General features: G+C 29.4%; 2 protein-coding genes across 2 annotated transcripts in view; both read left to right on the forward strand.

Moving 5' to 3' along the window:
• LOC103310702 (carbonyl reductase [NADPH] 1-like) overlaps positions 1–2,609 on the forward strand; it is a 5,058-nt gene extending 2,449 nt beyond the window's left edge. Inside the window, 1 exon segment of the mRNA XM_008189861.3 lies at positions 2,533–2,609. Coding sequence (XP_008188083.2) covers positions 2,533–2,609 — 77 coding nt within the window.
• Positions 2,610–4,769: 2,160 nt separating this feature from the next.
• Positions 4,770–23,376, forward strand: part of LOC100165883 (LIM homeobox transcription factor 1-beta) — a 33,348-nt gene continuing 14,741 nt past the window's right edge. Inside the window, exons 1-2 of the mRNA XM_001946293.5 lie at positions 4,770–4,966; positions 8,596–8,851. Coding sequence (XP_001946328.2) covers positions 4,948–4,966; positions 8,596–8,851 — 275 coding nt within the window. The 5' untranslated portion in view covers positions 4,770–4,947. The remainder of the gene's footprint in view (positions 4,967–8,595; positions 8,852–23,376) is intronic.

Below are 23,376 nucleotides of genomic sequence, written 5' to 3' on the forward strand. Positions count from 1 at the left end.
ATCTAATTTAATAGATAGTATTCTGTTATCTTATTCCATTAACCATTTCAATAATTATTCTTGTACCTATAACAAATTCTTTTTATATAAAAAAAAAATTAATTATAAAAGTGTTTCTTATATATCTACTATAACGTCACATTAACATAGGCGCAATTTCAACTTTTGACTTGGGGGGGGGGGGCTTAATATATTAAAAGCAAGTAAACTATTGCAATATACCATATTACAATTATATGTCCTTGGTTTTTGGGGGGGTTACGGCTAAGTTTGGGGGCTTACCCCTCCCCCCCAATTTGCGCCTATGCACATCAATAAAAAATATAACAAAATAATGGTTCATCAATTAATTAGGTTAAATATTATATTAGGAGATTACTAATAGCACATTATGAAATTAAAAAAAGTTTATAAAATAAATAAAGTGATTAGTACCTACCTAGGGCAAGTAGGTTACTGATTTGCTGTACAGTGCACAGTAGGTGTCGAATGTACCTCTTCATTGAATAGGTTATAGGTCACCCTAGTCTCTAACGACTAATAGTTTAATGGATATATTAAATTTGAATTGATAAATTGATAAATCATTGCAAACAAAAAACTATTCACTTTTTTAAATTTATCCACTGTAGGTACCTACTAATATTGTATTGTATAGATTGTAAATAAAATATGACAAAATAATGGTTCACCTATAAGTTATATCAAATATTATACTAGGAGATAACTTATGTCATAATATGAAATTAAAAAAAAAAAGGTTATAAAAAAAAAAGAAGTGATTAGTAGACAGTATAGTTACCTAGTACCTACCAAGGGCATATTATTGATTTGTTATTGATTAGCTGTAGGTACAGTAATAGGCGTTGAGTGCATCTCTTCATTGAATAGGTCAACTCTAATGACTAATAATTCAATGGATGTGTTAAATTTGAATTGATAAATTAATAAATTATTGACAATGAAAAACTATTTTTCTTTTCACCCATTTTTATATGTAAGACTAGTTGAATAACCAGGGCAAAAATTGTGATTATAATTATAAATTAACTCCTTTTGGGTGTAATTCGCTGTGCATGGGTATGGAAGCAAAATCATATTATATTTTAATTTTTAGCCATCCCGCGTGTCATTGCCCGTGAGTTTCGCTTACGGTTATGCGAACGGTATATTATAAGGTAGGCAATCTGCTTGCAGTAGATTGCAGCAGTGGCGCTGAACCCTATTTTGAGGTCGGGCCTTGGCCCGATATCTTCTAAAAATTTAGCATGGGGCCGCTTCATATTGGGCCGAAGTTTGTCTGCCAAACTGTATGAGAACTCCATTACAAAATGAAAGCCTACTCTACTAACGTCTTCTAACTACAATATTTTGTTCATTTATTGTGTGCACTGTGTACTAAAATGTTTAATATATTTCTCTAATCCGTCTTGGTTGGTGGGGAGTACAAAAAAGTGTTTTAAATTTTCTTTTAAAACTGACAAAATATTTTTTGGGTAAAAACCAATACCTCCTCGGTCCTCCACCCCTTCAGGTACACCATTGGGGCCGATATTTAAATATTGGGGCCATTTGAAATAATTTTTGCCCGACTAAATTTTTAGGACTTTGGCACCACTGGATTGCAGACACAGCGAGGTGGTAGATGAAAATATAATATAGCTTTGTAGTTGAAAAAAATTTGTGTAGAGTGTACCTAAAATAGTATTAAAGACATAGTTGATTATACGACATATCGGATTCTTAGGAGTAAAAATGATATTTATATATTTTGGAGGGTTATTTTATTTTATTTTTACGGACAAACCGGCTTTGTGAAATAATTCGCACAATATAACCTGCAACCAAAGGCAACCATTAATAAACAAAAAAAAAGTTTCAATTTCCACCGTGAATCTTAAGATCCTTGTTTTACCACCTCTTTAAAAAACGAATATCAGAAAATTTTTTCTTATTAGGTACATATCTAGATCATTTAAGTATTCCAAATATCAAGTTCGTACGTTATATATTTTAAAACCAATATTGTATATTTAATTAAGATATTGCTTGATAGATGGCACCACTGTTATATTCCTTATTTTCCCCTTTAGGGATTTAATTTCCAAAAATCCTCTCTTGGCGGACGCCTACGTCATAATAGCTATCTATATGCCAAATTTCAGACTGATTCGATCAGTGGTTTCGGTTAGGCGATGATGAATCACTCAGGACAAGTAATTTTATATATTTAGAAGATAGATAGATAGATAATTGATAATAATAATACAATTTGATTGTCCTTAACTCGATGGAATATAAAGATTACCGAAAAAAATGTCTAAAAATTAGCTCTCAAGCGATTTTTTGGAATTTTTTTTCTTCAAAATGTGTGTTTTTGCATGCCTAATTTAATGGTATATTAAAAAAAGGCCGGTCGAACTTGTTTTGGAAATTATGGTCAAATAACTTCTAAATGCTAATTTTTTTCAAAAATCGTGTTTTTGAATTTTAAATACAAAAATTTTAGTTTTTGGAATTTTTGTTTTTTAGAAATGTTTATTTATATGCTCAACGTTTTGGTGAAATCAAAATTTGTCTATCGTACTTACTTTTTACGTTATTGTTAATAAACCACATAAAACTGAATTATAAAGTTATTTCAAACATTTGTATATTTGAGAAACTCATAATTAATTTTTTTGACTTTTTTTTCATTCGATGAGTAATAACATAAACAAGTTTTTGGTGAAATCAGAACTAACTTGTATTTTTTGGTTTGGAAAATATAGATTAAAATAGGTAATAAGCAACAAAAAATCAAAATGTACAGGTAATAGTTTGACATTGTACCTAATCGTTCTATTAATTTACCCATATCCCCTCCCATCATGGTTTTTTTTTTGTATTACTTTTGGCCTGGTGAATCTAGACCCAGTTATTGCATTTTTTCGTTTAGTCGGTAATTTATATACGATCCAAACAAATACAACAACGATGGAATCGACGTTTCTGATGACAACGATACTAATATAATATAATACACATTATCTAAATCTGTACATTTTGATTTTTTATTGCTTATTATAGTTTTAATATGTGCAATGCCATTGTCATTGGGTATTCGACATTGGTAACGCAGCTCGGGTCACCTTTGTCGACCGTACGTAATTTCGGCGCAGCGATCTTGGTTCTGCGCTCCGAAAACACTAGCGGAGCTCAACGTGTAAACCAATTTCTTCCAAACCAAAAAATAGAAGTTAGTTATGATTTCACCAAAAACTTATTTATGTTATTACTCACCGAATGAAAAAATGTCCAAAAAATTTATTTATGTGGTTTATTAACAATAACGTAAAAAGTAAGTACGATAGGCAAATTCTGATTCCACCAAAATGTTGAGCATATAAATACAAACATTTCTAAATAAAAATTCTAAAAACTTAATTGTTTTGTATTTTAAATTCAAAAACACGATTTTTGAACAAAATTGAGCATTTTGTAGTTTTTTGACCATAACTTCCAAAATAAGTTCGACCGGCTTTTTTTGAAAGTACCATCAAATTAGGCATGCAAAAACACACATTACGAAAAAAAATTCCAAAAAATCGCTTGGGAGTTGGGAGAGCTAAACTGCAATCGCTCCTTAACCAATAGCAACCAACATATTATTATACACCGGTGGATTTTCCTAAAATTTTTTTTCATATAAATCTTCTCCGTAAAATACTCTTTTGTTTAAAAAAAAAAAAAATCTAGAAGAACTGATAAATAGTTCCAGAGTTTAGCCTGTACAGAGAACCTGTCAGAGATTTAGTTTTACAAATAGTTTTTTTTTTGTTATTATTATTATTATAGCTTAAAAACTCATGGCATTATGGCAACTATTTATAAACAAAAATGTCCATCTGAAATCTCAAAATTCCCGTTATAGCACCTCCCGGCGTTGATCCTCTCCCTTTTTAAATTAGCATATCATTTAAGTTGGACCAAACTATACACAGTGTAAAAAATTTCATCAAGATCGGTCCAGTAGTTTTGGAGTTTATCCCAGACAAACACGTGACACGAGATTTTTATTATAATATATAAGATATTTAAAAAAATTTAACTTTGTACTTAGATACTAACTAGTCACTAGACTTTCAAAAATATTAAAAAAATAAATCTTATTATTTCTTTTGATTAAATATATGTATTTTAGTTTGATACTATTTCATTCATCTTTATAAAAAAAACGTATTAACACGCTACTAGGACATTTTCCACTTCGAAGAAATTGTATGAATTATAAATATTTTTTGGTATATTTCTACTTTAAGGGATACCTTTTTTAAATTTATAATAATATATTAATATATCAACTAAAGTACCTAAATAATATTATGATGGTGTATATATATAAAATAAAGGAAGAATTTCGCGATGAGGTGCGAACAAAGTATTAACTATATAATATACAGGCGAGTTCGCCATGCAAGGCTGCAGCGGTATCTACAGTATATCCCGTCCGTACTTGGATATTTTCTTTCCCTCATGTTTGAGCCTTAAGGGTCACTTGTCACGACGGTCGTCAGTGGGTGGGGTAGGGTTGTGACGTGGGGGGAAGGTGCAGCCGTGAAGGAGAAGGAAGATGAGGATTGAGGAGATGGCGTGCCAAAAGCAGACGTGTTTCCGTATCTGCAGTCTTCCTTTCCAGCGGCCGCGTTCCAAAATAATATGACTCCTCCCCGTCATTCGGATCGGACACGCCCCGCACGCTTGAAGTCACGCACGAAATCCCTTTGCACCCCGCGTGTGCATCGGCCGCGTCGAGTCGTGCTCCGCTATACCACGGTACATTTTACAATCGTATAGCGTACGTTTGCTCTCTATCCACGCTAACATGTTATGATGCCCACTATTTGATACCGGCTTTCGTTTGTTTACATCGTCGCGCCACCTACGCCGCCGACGTCTGCACTGCGGATGACGCGCCGAACAAAAGGTAAGCGCATAATCAAAACGCTATATGAACACTATATCTATATGTCTATATGTATATAAATAGGTACATAACACAACCCATACATATATTGTATACCAGTGTGTGTCAGTGTGTTAAGATAGTAGAATATAGAAAATAAGGCAATGTGTTTATACGCAGGTAGTGGGTATCCTACCTTATAAGTATAATATTATAATATAGCAGGCACAGTGTTCGGGCCATTGCCATTCATACGTATGTTTATTCACTAAACGCCCGAATTAAGACGGGAACCTCAGAAATATAATACCTATAGCTAGTAACTACTGTTATCACATATTATAACATATTATTACCTATCATAGTATTATTTATTAGGGGGCCTATTCTATATTTAATATAGGCTGTTGGAGTGTTAGCTATTCTATATTGATAAAGTATAAGCATATTTAACTTAGGTATAGGTAACTGACACATACTTGTCATAGGCGTAAATAGCGTTTGGGATTTTTTTTTTGAGGGGGAAGGGGCTAAAGCCTCGCTTTGATAATATTGAATAAGCTTAAAACAAACTGTAGAAAATGTTTAGGGGGCTATGGACATTTTTAGGGGCTTAGCCCCTAAAGGCTAAAGCCCCCCTATTTGCACCTATGGTAACTGTTCTACTCGTAGATAATACTTATAAGTTATAAATTATCGCTTTCTGCAGTCACTGGCCAATTTTTCGATGCTATAGCCTATAGGTAAAGTAGGCACCTCCACTGTAAGTTGAATAATATAATCTATATATCTGAATTCCGAACTTTAACAATGAAATTATACTAATCAAGGAGGTAGTTAAGGTAGTTACTTGGGGATTTATCAAGAGGGGGTGGGTCCATAAATCATTTGTTTATAAGTCTATTTTTTTAGTTAAATTTAGGTATTTTAGTCTTAAAATATCAAAATTAATCTGTAGGTAAATAATTAAATAGGTGTGTTAACTTAGTGCTTAGTCTATAGATGTAAAATATAAATGGTATACAATATTACAATAATAATGACCGATTCTTTAAAACCATAAATATTTACCAAATTATAATAAACCATGTAGTAATTTATAATAATATATGCCTATTATACGCACATTAATTAATCATACATGAAAAGTAATATAGTATATTAGTAAAACTACTATTGTAATAAATAATAATTAACTACCTACATGACTTACAGTTAGAACATATTAAAATGGATTAGATAAAAAAAATGTATATATCTGACACCTGTAATTGAAGTGTACTTAAATAAATATTTAGTCGAACATTTCTAGCATCATACACATTCAACAAACAGGTAACCAGTAATGTAAAATTATAATATAAATTTACAAAACTACAAACCAATAATGTTTAAAATAATAATATGTAAATACTAAATAGGTAGGTTCATATTATATTGTTTTTAATGAAAGTTAAGATTTACGAACCTATATTAGGTGGGTACATAAGTATAAGTTAAGTTCTGGTTTAAAATATAATATAAACTTGTAAATTACATTGAATAATATTAGAATATATTATATTATGTTAGGTACTTATATCATAAATTCATAACAATTAATAGTAAAGCAATTTAAACTTACACAAACATTTTTATAAACACAATTTATCAATGCGATGTCGTAAACATAGGTACCTATTTATTTTTAAAATGTAAACCATAAAATATCGAATTAGTTTGGCAATACTTATATGTGAATGTGGTATATTGGCATATACAATGTTTGGATATTTATCAACATGTCTACAGTATAGGTATATGTAGTAGTATACAGTTTATAACTAAATCGAAAAACACAAATATCTGAAATATATATTTATGATATCACCTATATATTTACCATTAGAAATTCATATTAAATATTAATATTCGTTAATGAACAATTAATGCTCAAAGTGGGATTGAGTTTACGTATTTTCATGTTTACCAAGAACACAATATAAATACTAATCAGTTACATTGTATTATTGTAATTTGTAATAACAGTTAATATTTCATATTCAGAGTTAACACGGCTGAACTACAATTAATAAAATGTAAAAGTTAGACAATATCATCAGAATAATACTGAAATACACTTGATTCATTACAATATGTTTATGTTATATATTTTATATTTACCTATTGAATATTTTATGATCTATCATCTATAATAGGAATAATAATTGTATTGAACTCAATAACTTGTTTTGAAATTATTGAGTGTAACGTGAATTTACAAACTTTTCAAAGACTTAATAAATTTCAATCATCATCTGAAGGGTAACTCATCATCTATATGACCTATAGGCTGGCGTGGAATTAATAAAGTCACATATATAATAAATGTGCAAGGGGTAGACATCTGAATTAAAGGATTACATAGGGAGACCGCACGTGTCTCGTATATGCACGTGTGTTCAAACATAGTTGAATACATTTCCTATTACAATTGAACGTCATCAATATAATAAAATATTTTATCATCAACGTCAGCTCCAACCAAAGGAATCACATACAAATTCTGAACTATTATGATGTACCAAATGCGCAATTGGGATTTTTTTTTATGGATTTTTGACTTTTCTGATGATAATAATACTATCAAGTACAACTGTTGTACTCAAGTATAGGTACCTTATATTATATTATATTGCTAATTCACTCATTATACCTATAACATATTTAAAATATATAAATAAAAAAAATAAAAAAATGTAATTTTAGTTAATTACAGAATTCCAATATTATTATTTATTACAATAATAATTAAATACCATTACTATCTTAGTCGCCCAAAAAAGAATCCAATGTGTGATATTGTAAGAAAAGTAATTGTTAAGAAAAAAAATTAAAAGTAATAAATTAAGTAATTATGATTATAATAATTACAACAATAATACTTATTTAATGATCTAAGTTCAAATAATGAAATAAAAATAATAAACTATGTTTGCCAACTATTGCTGGTATTCATCCCAAAATTCAATTCATTTTTTTTGTGGAATCAGTCATTGGATTACTGATTCAAGTGTATAAAAAAATTATTTAGTTCTACCTAATAAATTAAATTTATACTAATTAATAATATCAATTAAAGTAATAACGAATTCACTCAACTTTAGAGGACCGTAGTTGATAAATTAGAGAACCGAAATTGATAATCTGACTATCAACATTTTCAGAAAAAAAGTTCTATAAGAATCAATTAAACATATAGTTTTTATCATTTAAAAAAATTAAGTTGATTTTGCCACAGCGTGCTTAAAATTTTTGAAACTGTAATTAAAAAGTATCCAGTTAAAAATAAAGAAACACGTCTTTTTTCTTTTTTTTAAATCCAATGTGCTAGTCTATTGTTCTATTTATCTTATAACGTTAATATATTACTCAGAAAGTAGTTATTATTCCTGAACATTTTTTTTATTGCAAAAATTAAATTCGTTAACGAATATAATATCCTATTCATTCGTATATGGTTATATATAATTTAGGTATCTAAACTTACTTAGGTAGGTACTTGAGTACCTCCTTTACTTAGTTGTGGTAAATTTCCTTAACTGAAGATATTCAATTAGTTATTACTGTTGTATATTTTATATATTAGTGTTTTTGTACGTTTTTCAAAGGAATCGAGATGAAGACAGCTTTAGGCGTAGTCAAAATGAAAATGGAACCAATTTATGGAGACGATCCGTCAGAACCAGTGGGAGTGTCTACCGTATGTGCTAAATGTGAGTGCACAATTGCAGATAGGTATATTATGCGTGTATCCGGTCGATCTTACCACGAACGGTGCCTTAAATGCACGACATGTTCCTTGAAGCTAGATCGGTCATGTTTTGTCTGGAACGCAAAACTATATTGCCGTCAGGACTATGACAAGTGAGTAGAAAATACAAAATCATATACTTAAGTAATTTATAACGACTTGGGTTTTTTATTTTTACAAAAATCCAAAAATCTGTTTCCGGAGTAGGTACCTGATATTTTAAATGATAAATAATAGTTTATAAGACCATAATAGATATAAAACATATTTTTCGAAACTATACTTTACTACTAAATAATAATTATGTATAACATAATATAAATATAAATATAAATAAGTATCAATTAAAAAAATATGAAGACATATTACTACATAACTAAGATTTAAAATATAAAGAATAATAAAAATAGTTTAAAAATAAAAATGTATAGTAAAATCCCTGAAATATTTAATATATCTGAAATCAGGGCAGTCCTAATGACGTAAATTAAACGGAATTTCAAAATGATGATTAATTTAGCAAATCTATTGTAACTGACATCAATAAACTATATCTTACACTATATTATAGATGATTTTAAATGTAGTGTTGATTACTCAAACCTATTAATTACTCTTGATTTAAACAAGTTACGGTACTCAACTATTTTGCTAAAAAAAAATATAGTTGTATATTATAGAAAAAATACTTGATTTTATATGTTTTTTTTAAAGTTTCTTATAAGTTAAAGTGTATATCTATTGACTATTATCTATAATAGTATAATAAGTATAATGATTAATGGCAATGACACTGAAATCATAGTTCATTTAAAATTTATGTTTATTCAGGAACGAATATCTATAGCTTAGGGATTAGAGGGGCCGCGCACAAATTTTGTTCAAAGTTCAACACATTGGCGTATAACACATACGTATATCTACTTTCCGAACAGACCCGAAAACTTACTGCATAAAGTCATAGGTCCGTTCCAAACCATATTGTGGTTTATTCATGATCTGGCTGTAGGTACCAGTCTTACCATATTTTATCATAATGATGATAATATCATAATATACAGGTATTATTATATTATTGCGCGCCGTACGTCCGGTCATAGGGCAACACTTGCGACGGTTTGGCACAAATCGATGTACGGCCTATATGGACTTCGGCCCGCGCAGCTAGCGCGCATGCTGTCACCAGAAGGCAGAGGCTGGTGAATACACTCCCTCCCGCTAACCACCGCACACCAAATGCATTTTTACCGAATTATTGTTTTGTTTTTGTTATTTTTTTCATGAAAAAAATACGCATGTATTTTTTATTTACGTCATATTAAAAAATCGCTTTCGTCCTGTCCTCTTTGTGCTCGCTCCAATATGACTAGGTATAACATCCGGCTCGATCGTATGCATATAATATATATATATTATATTTATATTATACAACGTAAATAATGATATCCACGGATTTAAACCGCATCCTGGTCTGTGAATCACCCTATAGTACTAATTTGGGTTTTTTAAAATGTCGAACATAATCCTAACCTAGCCTATAAAGTATAAACCTATATGGCTATAAGTATTGATTGCGATTTACGTGATGTTATAATATAATATAGTTTTGTATCGTGCTGACATAGCTTTCGTTCATAGCTCCTACGTCAAAAGCATTAAATACAAATGACCGGGACCCGTACATGGGGAAAATTACTTATGGACGAATACGACAACGTTAATACTATTACCGCACAATCGATGTCGTATTTAAGAAGATTACCAAAAACATAAAATATTGTGGGGTTCAAGCAACGGTTTCCCATAATGTTGCAGTCAATGATACTAAATGGAAAAATTAAATTATTATTATATTTACATAACTGACGATTTTAAATATTTTTAAGAGACAAGTATAATAAACTATCTACTACTTACTAAAACTATTTTTGGTTGTCATCGTTACCCGTTTAGAATAATAAAATAATTTGTGTTAAGTATCATTTAACAAAACTACGCGGACTATTCTGTGATTTAAAAATTTGGGCTAATTCAACACGTTGAGACTGTTGAGTAATTTTACTTGTTCAATGTTTCAAAAATCTTGTTTTGATGTGCGGTAATAACAAAATGTAGAAAAATAAAGAGCAAAATGTAGAAATGTACAAGAACTACAAAAATAGGTCAACCAGAAAAGAAATGATCTACGCATTAATACTTAACCTTTTTAACCAAAACCACCATATAGCTACCATTTTTAAGGAAACGAAAACAGAAATTTTTCCCATAAGAACACTGAATGTTGGATAAAAGAATCAGGTCACATAAATCGTTTATTGGAAATTAATGGTACTATCTATACGTATTACCCAGTGACTAGTGACTATTAGTGTAGCAGTCAATAAATGTTGTGGTGAAAGTTAAAATAGAATAGGTAAGTAGGTACTATTAAGCTTATAAGTGACATTTTGGTATTTGAGTATCTATAATAATTTATTCATACCATTACACTCTGTAGGATTTAATTACCTTTAATCTTTATAACTATAAATCTATATATTTACCTAACTAATTTTTTAAAACTAGATTTTCAATACGCTACTTCTCCTACACTCATATAAGAGTATAAAATTTAAGATAACATTTTTAAGCTAACAAGCATGATTAAAAGGTATACATTATACAAGACGTCTTGTCTACATAATATAATTGTGGATATTTAATATACAGAGGATGGCGTTCCTAAATAAACCGTCAACTGGTTCTGAGATTGTGGGGGATGAAAATATATGAATGAAAAAAGTGGAGTGATGCGAACCCGCCACGTCTACGCTTCGATCACTAAGCTCACGGGCATTATTCACAGTAAGAATATTATTAAAAAAAAAAAATAATAAAAATAAAATTGAAATTGGCACGGAGAGAGAAGTGTGGGGGTGGGGTTGTGACTCGACGTGCATAGCCACGATCGCCTGCATTAAACCACCCGGGTATAATACGCATAATATCACCCAGTAATAATTATATCATCATATCGATTTCGTGGTGGCATATAATATTAATGATGTATTTATATTTAACACACGAATTATATAAAGAGGAATAAGGGATCCGACAGAAACGGTTCCTCCTGTTTGCAACTATTATTATATACCATTTATATTATTATTATAAACCATAAAATGACGACCACGACCCGTCACCGTGTCGTGTGCGGTGGTTTAACATGTGCGATTGATTCGCACGCGCGACAGACCCGAAGGCCGAAATCGCGCACGCACACACCGCCGGTAAGGGCGTTAGGTCGCAACGTTTATGGCTATCGCGTGGCGTCGGCGTCGGCTTCCGGGTGGGCCTCGTGGCGCTACTAATACCTCATCGCCATCGTCGCCACCGACGTCCCAGATCGCGTTTATTAAATTTACGGCCGCGCTGACTTCATTTACGTCGTCGTCGTTGCAACTACGCCACCGCAGACGACGGGGTGACGATGTGTATTAATTATATGGTTTTATATTATTATATATATATATATATATATGAAATAGCGCAGCGCGACGGCGGAGGTCGTCGCGGTCACAAAATAATACAACTATGTATACATCACCCCCTCTCGCACCCCAATCCGCAGTCTACGATAATAGACCGGCACGCCCACGGATTTGGATGGCCGCAGTCGAAAATAATATCACATAATGTGTTAAAATATGTTATATTATTATGTTAACCGTCTGCAGGACTGGATGGCAATACCCGAGAGACAAAACGGGTGAATGCCGTAACCTGAGGAAAATTAAAAAAAAAAAGATTTGTAAAAATTATAACCAGTATAAGTATTACAACACTACTACTATAATAAAGGTACCTATATTAGGTATACATTTTATTTATTTTATATTTGACGTAAAATCATTATTAAAGACGATTATCCATGATACATATTATTATATTTGAATAACTTAGAAACTATATTTGATCGAATTTCGGTTTCGATTTTAGATATCTACACTGGGAGGGTACCATCGCTAGATGATTTCCCTCATCATGTGCTTCCTGTTATATTTTATTTTATGTATATAGTGTTATGTCAGTCACCTATTTTACCTATTGTGTTATGTAATACAGATTGTAAATTTTCTAAATAAAAAAAAAAAAAAAGATATCTACATTCTACAACCTACATCAACGCATATTTATAGAATCATCTATTCGTGGATATCGGGCCGACAAGTATTTAGTACTAAAACTTTCTCACAGGAAAAGCTCTCACAGACGCCCTATAGTCATATTCTGATCATTGATTTTTTTGAAAGTTGAAGATTTTATGTAGGTCGGATTCGACTCCAATTTAAAAAAAAAGTATTTTATGTTTTATTTTCAGAAGTTGCAATAAACGTCTATGTATCATAATTTTTGGAGTATTTTGAAATGTATTTTTCCGACGATATTTAAAGTTAATAAAAATTGGAATCAATAATAATACCTAAATAAAGTTTTTCTATAAGCAAAAAAATATCTAAATCTAATAATTTTAGGAGGCAGCTGGTGTGATCGTATTTCCTGTAAAGTATTTTTTGATAGTTGAAATGGATTGATTTAATTTGTCAGTATAGAGCTATTATTGCATTGTCACGCAATGTAACTAGAAATTGCCTAAATTGATGTCCCTTAATAAATAGCGGACTCTGATAGCTTTAACAATTTACAGTATAAAAGCTATAGGTTGATTTTTATTTGAAAAAATAATTTTGTATCATTACATGACACGTAATTAATTTTAAAAAAGGTGGGTAAGTGGATGTCGCTCTGCTGTACACAGTAGATTGCAAGTGGGTCACTGTATAATGGATGGTATTAAATTTGAATTCAATGATATAATATCATTGTATAAGAAAAACGATTCTGAGAGGAGACGGTATGTCAGTCTAGGTATAAGACATAATATTATATATGGTATTAAAAAAAAATTGACCTATAATAAATTCCAAATTAATCATATCACAATATCCATTAGGTACTTATAACGCGTTATACAATATGTAATTTCGTCCAAATTTGAACTTAAAATGACTATAAAAGTAAACTGTGTAAATGTTTTTTTAGATTTTTTTGTAACAGAATTGATTACTTACGTGAAATCTTCTTCTAAATTTTCAATTCTTAGATACAAAAGTTGAACATTTTATACATTTTTAACTACAAAATAATTATTCAAATTAAAATTTATAAGTTTTGTCAAAATTCGATCTTTAAATGCTTATAAAAAAAATTGTGCCTATGTATTTTTAATATTTTTCAACTGATATTGTAAAAATGTATCAGGAGCCTTGTATTAATTTTTTACACTTTTTGGCACAATAAATAAAACTTTATTGATATTTATAGAAAAAAAACTAAAAAAAAAATGAAAACTTACAATGTCCGTAAACAGCTCAAAAAGAGTCAAATTATTTTCAAAATTTTATTGTATATAGAAAATGCTAATATAAACATTCAGTGAAATTTTCAAGTTTCTACAGTCACTCGTTTTTTAATTACAACAAAATAAGAAAATCGTTACGTAAGAAATCGAGTGAATATCCAATGTTGTAAAAATATGAATTTCAAACGATCATAAAAATTTAATTTGACTTTCTTATAGATATTTTTTGTAGGCTACTTATTTTTTCATTTTACTCATCTCATATTTATCTTAACACATATTCTTATTGTAAGTTTCAAAGATTGTATATTATATAAGTACTTATATATATAAAAAAAAAAGTATTTGAAAATATTCTTAAAAATTCCAAAAATCAGAAACATAGCTGTAACTTGCAACTGTTATCGTTGTCCACTGTAGTAATATCTATAAAATAGGCGTAATAATAAATAATTTTCGTACTATTATTATACTTTACTTTATTCTTTACTCAATGATACGTATAAATTCCATACATATATATTTTATTTTGAATTTCTGAAGTGTAATGTAATGGGTTTATGATTGTGTGTTTTATTTTTAGTTGTTTCATTTGTTTGGGAATCAGCCAAGCACTCCAACATTTAACTGTATTCAAACAGTAATCTAAATTCCTCCGCAAAATTACAAAAGCACCGTTCTATATGTTTCAAATCATACACTCCACGTATCCACAAAGACTTGTCTGTGCTATTAGTTCAAAATGTCATCAAAACCTAGACCCACCCCCATTTACACAACCACTGTATAATTCTCTTATTAGTGAAAATCGTCTGCTGAACTATTCTAGCTGATAATGATGAACGTCAAAACGTAATAACGTCGTTACCTAGGTAGGCACTAATTATATGAATCAAACTAATTCCCAATCATAAAGTTTCATCAATAGACGACTTTTCGAACAAGGAAAACAATCCAAATTCCATGTATATTTATATGTAACTAATAACTACTTTAGTAAAGTATCAATTAATGTTAATCTAAACTAAATTTCAATTTTCATCAAAATGATTTTTATAAGTGTTTATAAGGTTAGAGTTATGGGGAAATCTAATATTTTTATAAAACTACAAATAATAAGACTATTAATTTTTTTCCCCGCAAAATTTGTGGTTTGCAGTCATTTGTGGTACCTACGATTTTTAATAGTATATAAGAATATAATTACTTTTATATAATTCAATTTCATAATGGAAATGTGTTATGTATATATTTTTGTAAAGATAAATATCAAAACAAATTTTTGAATAAAAATTCAAAAAAATGCAATTTACGTGTGTAGGTACTTATTTTAAACTTGATTATCCCTAGCACCCCATATATGCATCTATCATAATTGTATTATACAAATTGATAATTTATGAGTTTCTTTTTTGACTATTAAAACAATGAATTCGTTTTAGAAATTGGTGAAAATACATTGCAATAGGCAGATAGGCTTAATAATTTGGTTACACTTACGAAAAACTATTAAATAACACCACAATATTATATAGTGTAATATTTTGGTATTTATTGACATAAAAATAAATTATTGCATTTATCAACGGAAAACGTCATCGTTCTTGAAAGTCTACGCGTCATGAAATATGACTAAAATCTTTTTACGTGTTTTTTCAATTCGTTTGTTCATTTTGGTAATGTTTCAAACGTCTCCAAAAGTTGTCGTGATACTTTATGTCATTAAATTGATGGTGTTTACATTTTCAGTCATTAATCATATTTTGAATATACTCTAAAGCGTGTTTATACATACTTCAGATAGGCCTTTTATATAAAATATAATAACGGAAGTATATTAAAATAATTGAAATAAATATTTTTTTTAATATTATATATTTTTTGGACATATACATTTATAACTATTATTTATTGAATATAGAGGTAGGAATTTGCATTATCTATACGTTGACAACCTGCAGTATATATATATATACTCACATTTATGTGCTTTAAATCATAGTTATATTATAAACGTTAATACTTAATTCATAACGTATACCAGGTTCGATCGGCAAATCCGATAGATAAAAGTTATTAATTATTATGAACATCGAACATCTTATTGTTTAATATATAATCTATATGTATATATAAATGGAGCGTGAAAAATGTCATTACCTCATCAATCGAGAACGGCTGGTCCGATTTGGCTCAATTTTTTTTTAGATGTTCGAAATTGCTAGGAGAAGGTTTTTACGAAAGAAAATTTTAGGAAAATCTACCGGAAAAGTAAGAAATCTGGATGTACAAAATACAACAGTGGCGCAACAGTGTATTATATATTGGTTTGCTGTTGGTAAATCGGGCATGTTTGTTGATTTGTATTATTTTTTTTATCAATATATATAATATATATGTTCAGCACCCACAAACTTTAATTTAGCACCCTCAGTTCAAAAACACAAAAAATTGAAAAATCATATAAAAAAATAGTTTTTTTTTATTTCTTCGTTATTAGCAGAAACAAAAATTATTGTTTGTAATGATTATAGATAATATATCAAATATTAGAATTTAGAATTCATCAAAATTTCGAAAATTTTCAAAACATTTTTCAGTTAGAAATTTATAGAAGTTTTTCCTTTCATAGCTATTAGCTACTAAAATTATAAATGTTGATAGAAGACTCCTCACAATTGCAGGTCCTACCTTAAACAAAACAAAATTTCCTGGAAAGTAACATAGGTATATTTTTTATGAACGTTTGAATCTAAAATGTGTACAACATTGAATTTTCAATTTTCATCAATAAATTAACGAATTTTCATCTATCAATTATTGATATTTTGTTATTATTTAAAAACGATTAATCCTATAGATATTCGAAATTTTTACCAAAGGTTAAAATTAAAATTTTCCTTACATGGTAAAATGTTAAAACTATTTCGACTCTTTTTGAGCTATTTATAACTATAAGAAAGTTTTCAAATATTTTTGATTATTTTTCAGTTAGAAATTCATAAAAGATTTGTTTTTCATATAGCTAAGATTAAAAATGTTAATAAAAGATTTCACATAAGTTTTTCTACCTATAAAAAAAAAAGTATACTTAAAAGGAACATAATTTTTTTATGAGTGTTTAAGCTTATAATTGTTACGTGTGTTATTTGGTGGTGTGGGGGCATAGCCCCCACGGGTCTATGTTATCTATATAATTTTAGCACCCCCAGTGTTTAGCCTCTAGTTGCACCTATGAACATAGGTGGAATAAGACAAACTTGGTATAACTTTAATAATTTAAAGTTAAATCATACACTTACGTACAAATATCACGGGGTCCACGATCTACTGCAGGTAGATTGCCTACCTGATAATATACTGCCGTGAATCAGAATTTTTATTCCCGGGCAACGGAAAAGTTAAGACAATTTTTTAACACCATAGTTACACTGAATATTAAATAACGAATTGAACAAAGTTTGAGTCATATAGAGTTGGTATGCATTTAACGGGCAACGAAGCACATGGAATCAGCTAGTATAATATTATATACCTTTTACCTAGGTATCGTATAATTTTTTAATTTATAATTAGATCCACTACAATATTTTTTTAAAGTACAAAATGTGTAGTTATGTGTTTTAAATACATACCAATACTGAAAAAAGTTTAAAAATAAAAATGAAACACATCATAAGTAAAATCTGCTAGCATTTTTTGGCGAATGGTAAACTCCTACAAATGTCGGTAACCTCCTACATAGACATAGTGTTTCAGATAGTGTTGACTCCTACAAACGATGGTAAAATATTAGGTGGTAAGTTTTTCAAAAAAGTCAAATTAATTTTTAAAAAGGTGGACAAGTGAGTATCGCTTGTACCGCTGTTGTTTCCTCCTAGCATAGTAACATATTTATATAAATTATTAAATATTAAAAAAATCAAATGAATTATGTAATATATAGGTAAGAAAATCAAAATTATGTTAAAAAAGAAATCAGACGAAAAAAATACGTCTTCGTATTTTCGACATTAAAATTTTAGTTAACAGTTCAATGAGTGGAATATATAGGTCCCTATAACCACTCGGCTAGTTTGTCTGTCGCCTCGTTAACGTCAATCCAAAAACGATCAATTACGCAATTACACGGTGTAATTCCATGAATTGCGTTTCGATGACGTAGCACAACCATAATGTATATATATACCTACATGCAGTGTCCGCGAACGCCCCCGTCAACCCTCCTTGCGGGAAACACGTGTTTTTTCAATCCCTATAAATAGTAAGGGAGCGATAAAAATGTATATATAAATATATGAATGGATTCCCGCAATCGAAGTCACGTTCTCCTCCCCCCTCTGTCGTCACAATACATTCGGCTACCGCAGAACTCATTGTTTTTCATTTTTTTTTATTATTTTACTATCGAAACGATATATGCGGAGGGGAAACAAAGTAAGGAAAAAATGTATATACGTATACGGTGGTGATATATATATTTTATGCTAATAAACGGCTGACAGGGAATGGCTAGCGAGGCATTTATAATCATTGAATTGCCATTAGAGGAAGACAGAGAGGTACAGTCGCGCGCGTAATACGTAGAACCGTATGCGGAGGGTATATGTGCGCATAAATAATATACTGTATTGAGATTCGTATGAATTTCACCCCTTTTTGACGTAACGCGAATTAATAAATACGACCTTTCGACGTCTAGGGTGCTGTATGAATTTCATTAAACGCGTTTACATATATTGGCCACTGTTTGTACTATAATATGTATGTATCTACACCCTACATGATATTATATAGCTGCAGAAAATATTGTTTTACTTTCTATTTTTCAAAATTAATTTACACGGAGAAAGGAAATGTGCCGTATAAAATGTATAATATAGTTAAATAGGTAATAATAAACATAATTAGCAATATTCAATAAGTATAAAATATTGACGTGGTGCCTTTGAAGTTTATTTGAAAATTATATTTTATTAATAAATTATTCGTATAATATATATTTTTGTTAATTTTTTTGAAAAGTTCAAATTTTTAAATCTGGTTTATAGAAGAATTTTGATTGCAAAAACATTTACTTAAGTCATATAATTTATTTTTTTAAATGTTCAAATTGTTTGATGTGAGATTTATTAATTTTAAAAGTAATAACTTTTAAAAAAAATATTTATATTTGAACAGGTAGGTACTTATTCAAAGTTACTCTTAAAATATTTAAAAATAGCTGATACTTTTTGAATTTGAAATGTTTTTTTATGACTGGATCAACATAACTAAAAAATTTCTCAAAATAATCTATTAACTTAATTACAATCAACATTTTTCTAAAAACTATATTTAATTTTTTTCAATTTTAAAAAAAATTTAAATAAGATTTTAATTTTTTAATTTTTGGCGCTAAAAAATAAAAAGAAAAAAAGAAAAAATCGGATAAGTGGATATCGCTCTGCTGTACAGTAGGTTACAAGTGGGTCACTGTAATGGATGGTGTTAAATTTGAATTCAATGATATAAACATATAATACTATTGTATAAGAAAAATGATTCTGAGTGAAAACGGTCAGTAAACCTATGATATTAGTATATTTGATGATATTATTGTTAATAAAGTAATTTATATATTTACCTATTTACGTGGAACCTTATTTTAAATTTGCAATTCTTAGCTATAAAAATCGAGCATTTTATAAATTTTTAACTACAAAATAATTATTAAATTTTAAACGTGATAAATTTTGTCAAAATTTGAACTTTAAATGCTTATAAAAAAAAATTGTGCGTATGTATTTTTAATATTTTTCAACTGCTATTGTAACAATATATCAGGAGCCATGCATTAAATTTTCACGTTTTTTTACCAAACAAATAAAACTTTATTGATATTGATAAAAAAAAAACTAAAAAAATTAAAATTTGAAATGGTCCGTAAAAAGCTCAAAAACAAGTGACCGTATGGGTACATGCAATTTTGACTGAATATGTTTATATTAGCATTTTCCAAACACCATAACATTTTCCAAATATTTTAACTTATTTTGAACTGTTTACGGACATTTTCAGTTTCCATTTGTTTTAGTTTTTTTTCTATAAATATCAATAAAATTTTATTTGTTTGTTAAAAAAGCTTGAAAATTTAATAGAAGCCTCCTAGTATATTGTCAGTAACGGCGCTAGGGGGAGGACACTTCGTGCAAATGCCCGGGGCCCCGTGATTAGGGGGGCCCCGTGCCCCCATGTCTCCTTATTTGTTTTTCGTAATTTTATGGCACGCAGAGAAAAATAAATCATTTGATTTATGCACGCAACTTTAAAATATTTTTTTGTAAATAAGTGATGCGGCCTATACCGCGCGCGATTACCGAATTGAAAATACTACGATAAATAGTAAATAAAACACATCTCGATCAATAATAACAACCGATAACGGCAATATTGCAATAACTCATTAGCCATCAGTTGATCACATTTAAAACTTTAAAAATAACTCGAAAACCGAAAAATCTTAAGCTGTCGTTTACTCGTGTTATCGTTATTCGTTACTAACTGGCCAATACAGATCTATTAAAAGTTCAAACATTGCACGGACCTTTAAAATCATTTAACCATGATGGAGAATCAAAAGATATTGATGCGTTTAGTGTTTTGTATGTACCTATGTTTTAATTTTGATGGTATGTTAATATCTAATAAATTGAATCTATCATCTCATCAATTAAGAATAATAAAATATATCACTACTGGTTATAATTGGTATCTGAAAAGTGTCCAAAGATTGTCAGCTCTTATATAAAACAAAATATCAAATGTAAGTAGGTACAATCTAGTACCATAATCAACAAGGCCCAAAATATGTAGTGCCATCACTGAATATTGTTTCAAAGGTAGATGAAATAAATCAAAAATCCAAAGTCACAATTTTTTTTTATTATTTTAAAAACCAAAATTGATTTTTTCTAAAACAGATTTTGCGTAAAAATTCCCGTTCTTCCTTAATTTTTCTTTTGTTTTTCACGGCGTTTTTGAAAAATACTGGTAAATTTACTTTTGACCCCTCCCCAAGTACCAATTAGATTTACTTTCCTATCAGAAAAGATATTGTTGAAGAAAATCTAAGCTGCATTTTTACTGTCCTAAACAGTGATGACAGACTAAAAAATAAAGTACACACACCATTGTAAAATCAATACATCCATCTATCTACTCAGATTCTAAAATTATCTATAGCAGCTAGTTTTAATATTATAAAAAAATGTATATATTATATTATAATATTTACTTCACCAGTTTAAATGATCATACATAGAAAATCGGAATTAAACTATTCTGGATTTAGGGGTAGAAATATATAATGTGACAAATAACAATGGATCACCCCCTCAAAATGAGATTGAAATCTTAAAAATGTATTTATAGGTCACTACTATATAAATAAACATAGCAAGTCACGTTAGTTTCACATTCAAAAGCCGTTACTTTCCAATAACGTTTTAATTTGTCTATATTGTGCAGTAAGTTTCGTTAGATGAAAATATTTATCATATAGGGACATATTATGCTTAATTTAGCTACTATTTTCGTTGTAGATCCATGAATAGCACCTAATATAATTTAATAATTTTAACATTTTAAATATATATTTTTTAATCAGTTATATTATAAATTGTTAAGTATAATATTTTCATATTAAATTATTACTTATTTTTAATTATCATTACGACAAATTTAATCTATAAATTATATACTAAATATTTTTAATTATCTAATTTAAATGTTTAAAACTAAAATTATAATAAGTCGTTAATTTATTAATAATTGCTTTACACATATCCATATTACCTATATAATTTATATCATATAATATTATACAATATAGGTATATAAATATAATTTATCTGTGTATGTGGGGAGGTTTAACCTAACTGTCAATATAAAAAACATGCTGCATTGATAGTTTTTCTTTTCCTTATTTTATTGGCGGGCGCAGTTTGTGGCTAAAAGTTTTCGGTCTCTTTTCTTTACGGTCTTAAAAAGGGAGGAGCCGTTTGTTTCGGTGATAAAATCATAAAGAAAAAAATAGAAATATAACACGCACACCCACATTTAAGTTTGAGTGTGCAAATAAATCGTTTTTATTTTATTCTTGAATTTTGCGGTAACACGTGCACGCATACGTCTTACGTCACCGAAAAAAAGAAGTAGGGGGTGAGCAGGTGCAGATATTAGACGGTCACAGCGATTTGTGCCCTTAGAACGGAGGGGAAAAAAGAGGGATGACAGTATAGAACTTGTTTGTAACATATTGTCCTTCTCTCTCCACGGGTCGCCCCCACCGTTACCGTAACAACCGTGAAAACGTCACGTCGTATAAATATAATGCAAGTGTCGTCGACCGGATGAAGGGGGAGGGATCCGCGATGATGCGATGTATAAAAACAATATGTTGCACCGACTATACTTTTGACTGCTTTTTGGGACCCCTTCCACCGATATATGTACATATATACCTACGTCTATTAGGCGGTTTGTTTTTATAGCTCTACAGCCCCGCTAGTCCTATATATGTGTTCACGCGTGCATGTATAGGTACATATTTGTATTTATATGTAATATGTATTATGTATATTGTATACTTGGTATATTATGTTTGTAGCTTTCTATAAAGCCTATCAAACGACATAACTTTTATGTATACATACACACATACGGTACACACGCTTCTATATCTATCTATCTATATATATATATATATAGGTACACAGTACGCACACACATACATATTATTATGATACGCCTTAAGCAGTCTGAGGTTAAACGTATAGGAAATGTGTGTGCAGTAAAAAATAATAGTCGGGAAAATGAAATTTCCGTATATATCCAGCAATACTGGAAAATATATATTGCTATTTTGTATTTTGTAGATGAAAACTAGAAAAATGCTTGAACATATACCTATCGTTGATATACCTATAGATAATTCGTGTTATTAAAGCGTTAAAAAAAATATCTGAATTAAATCATATTAATCTACAATAATCTATTGCAACGGTTCCCAACCTTTTTAATCGACGGTGCCCTTTTGTTGGTCTAAATTTAGTTAGGTGCCCATCTGTGAATATCATGAGAAACATGATAAAAATGAACACTTGTTTTCATTGTTGACCGATTTAAATAATTGTATTGTACATATTAAAAACAAATTACAAAATTATGATTGAAAATAAAGAAAAAAATACTGCT

This window comes from Acyrthosiphon pisum, chromosome A1, assembly GCF_005508785.2.
Source record: "Acyrthosiphon pisum isolate AL4f chromosome A1, pea_aphid_22Mar2018_4r6ur, whole genome shotgun sequence".
Classification (NCBI taxonomy): Eukaryota; Metazoa; Arthropoda; class Insecta; order Hemiptera; family Aphididae; genus Acyrthosiphon; species Acyrthosiphon pisum.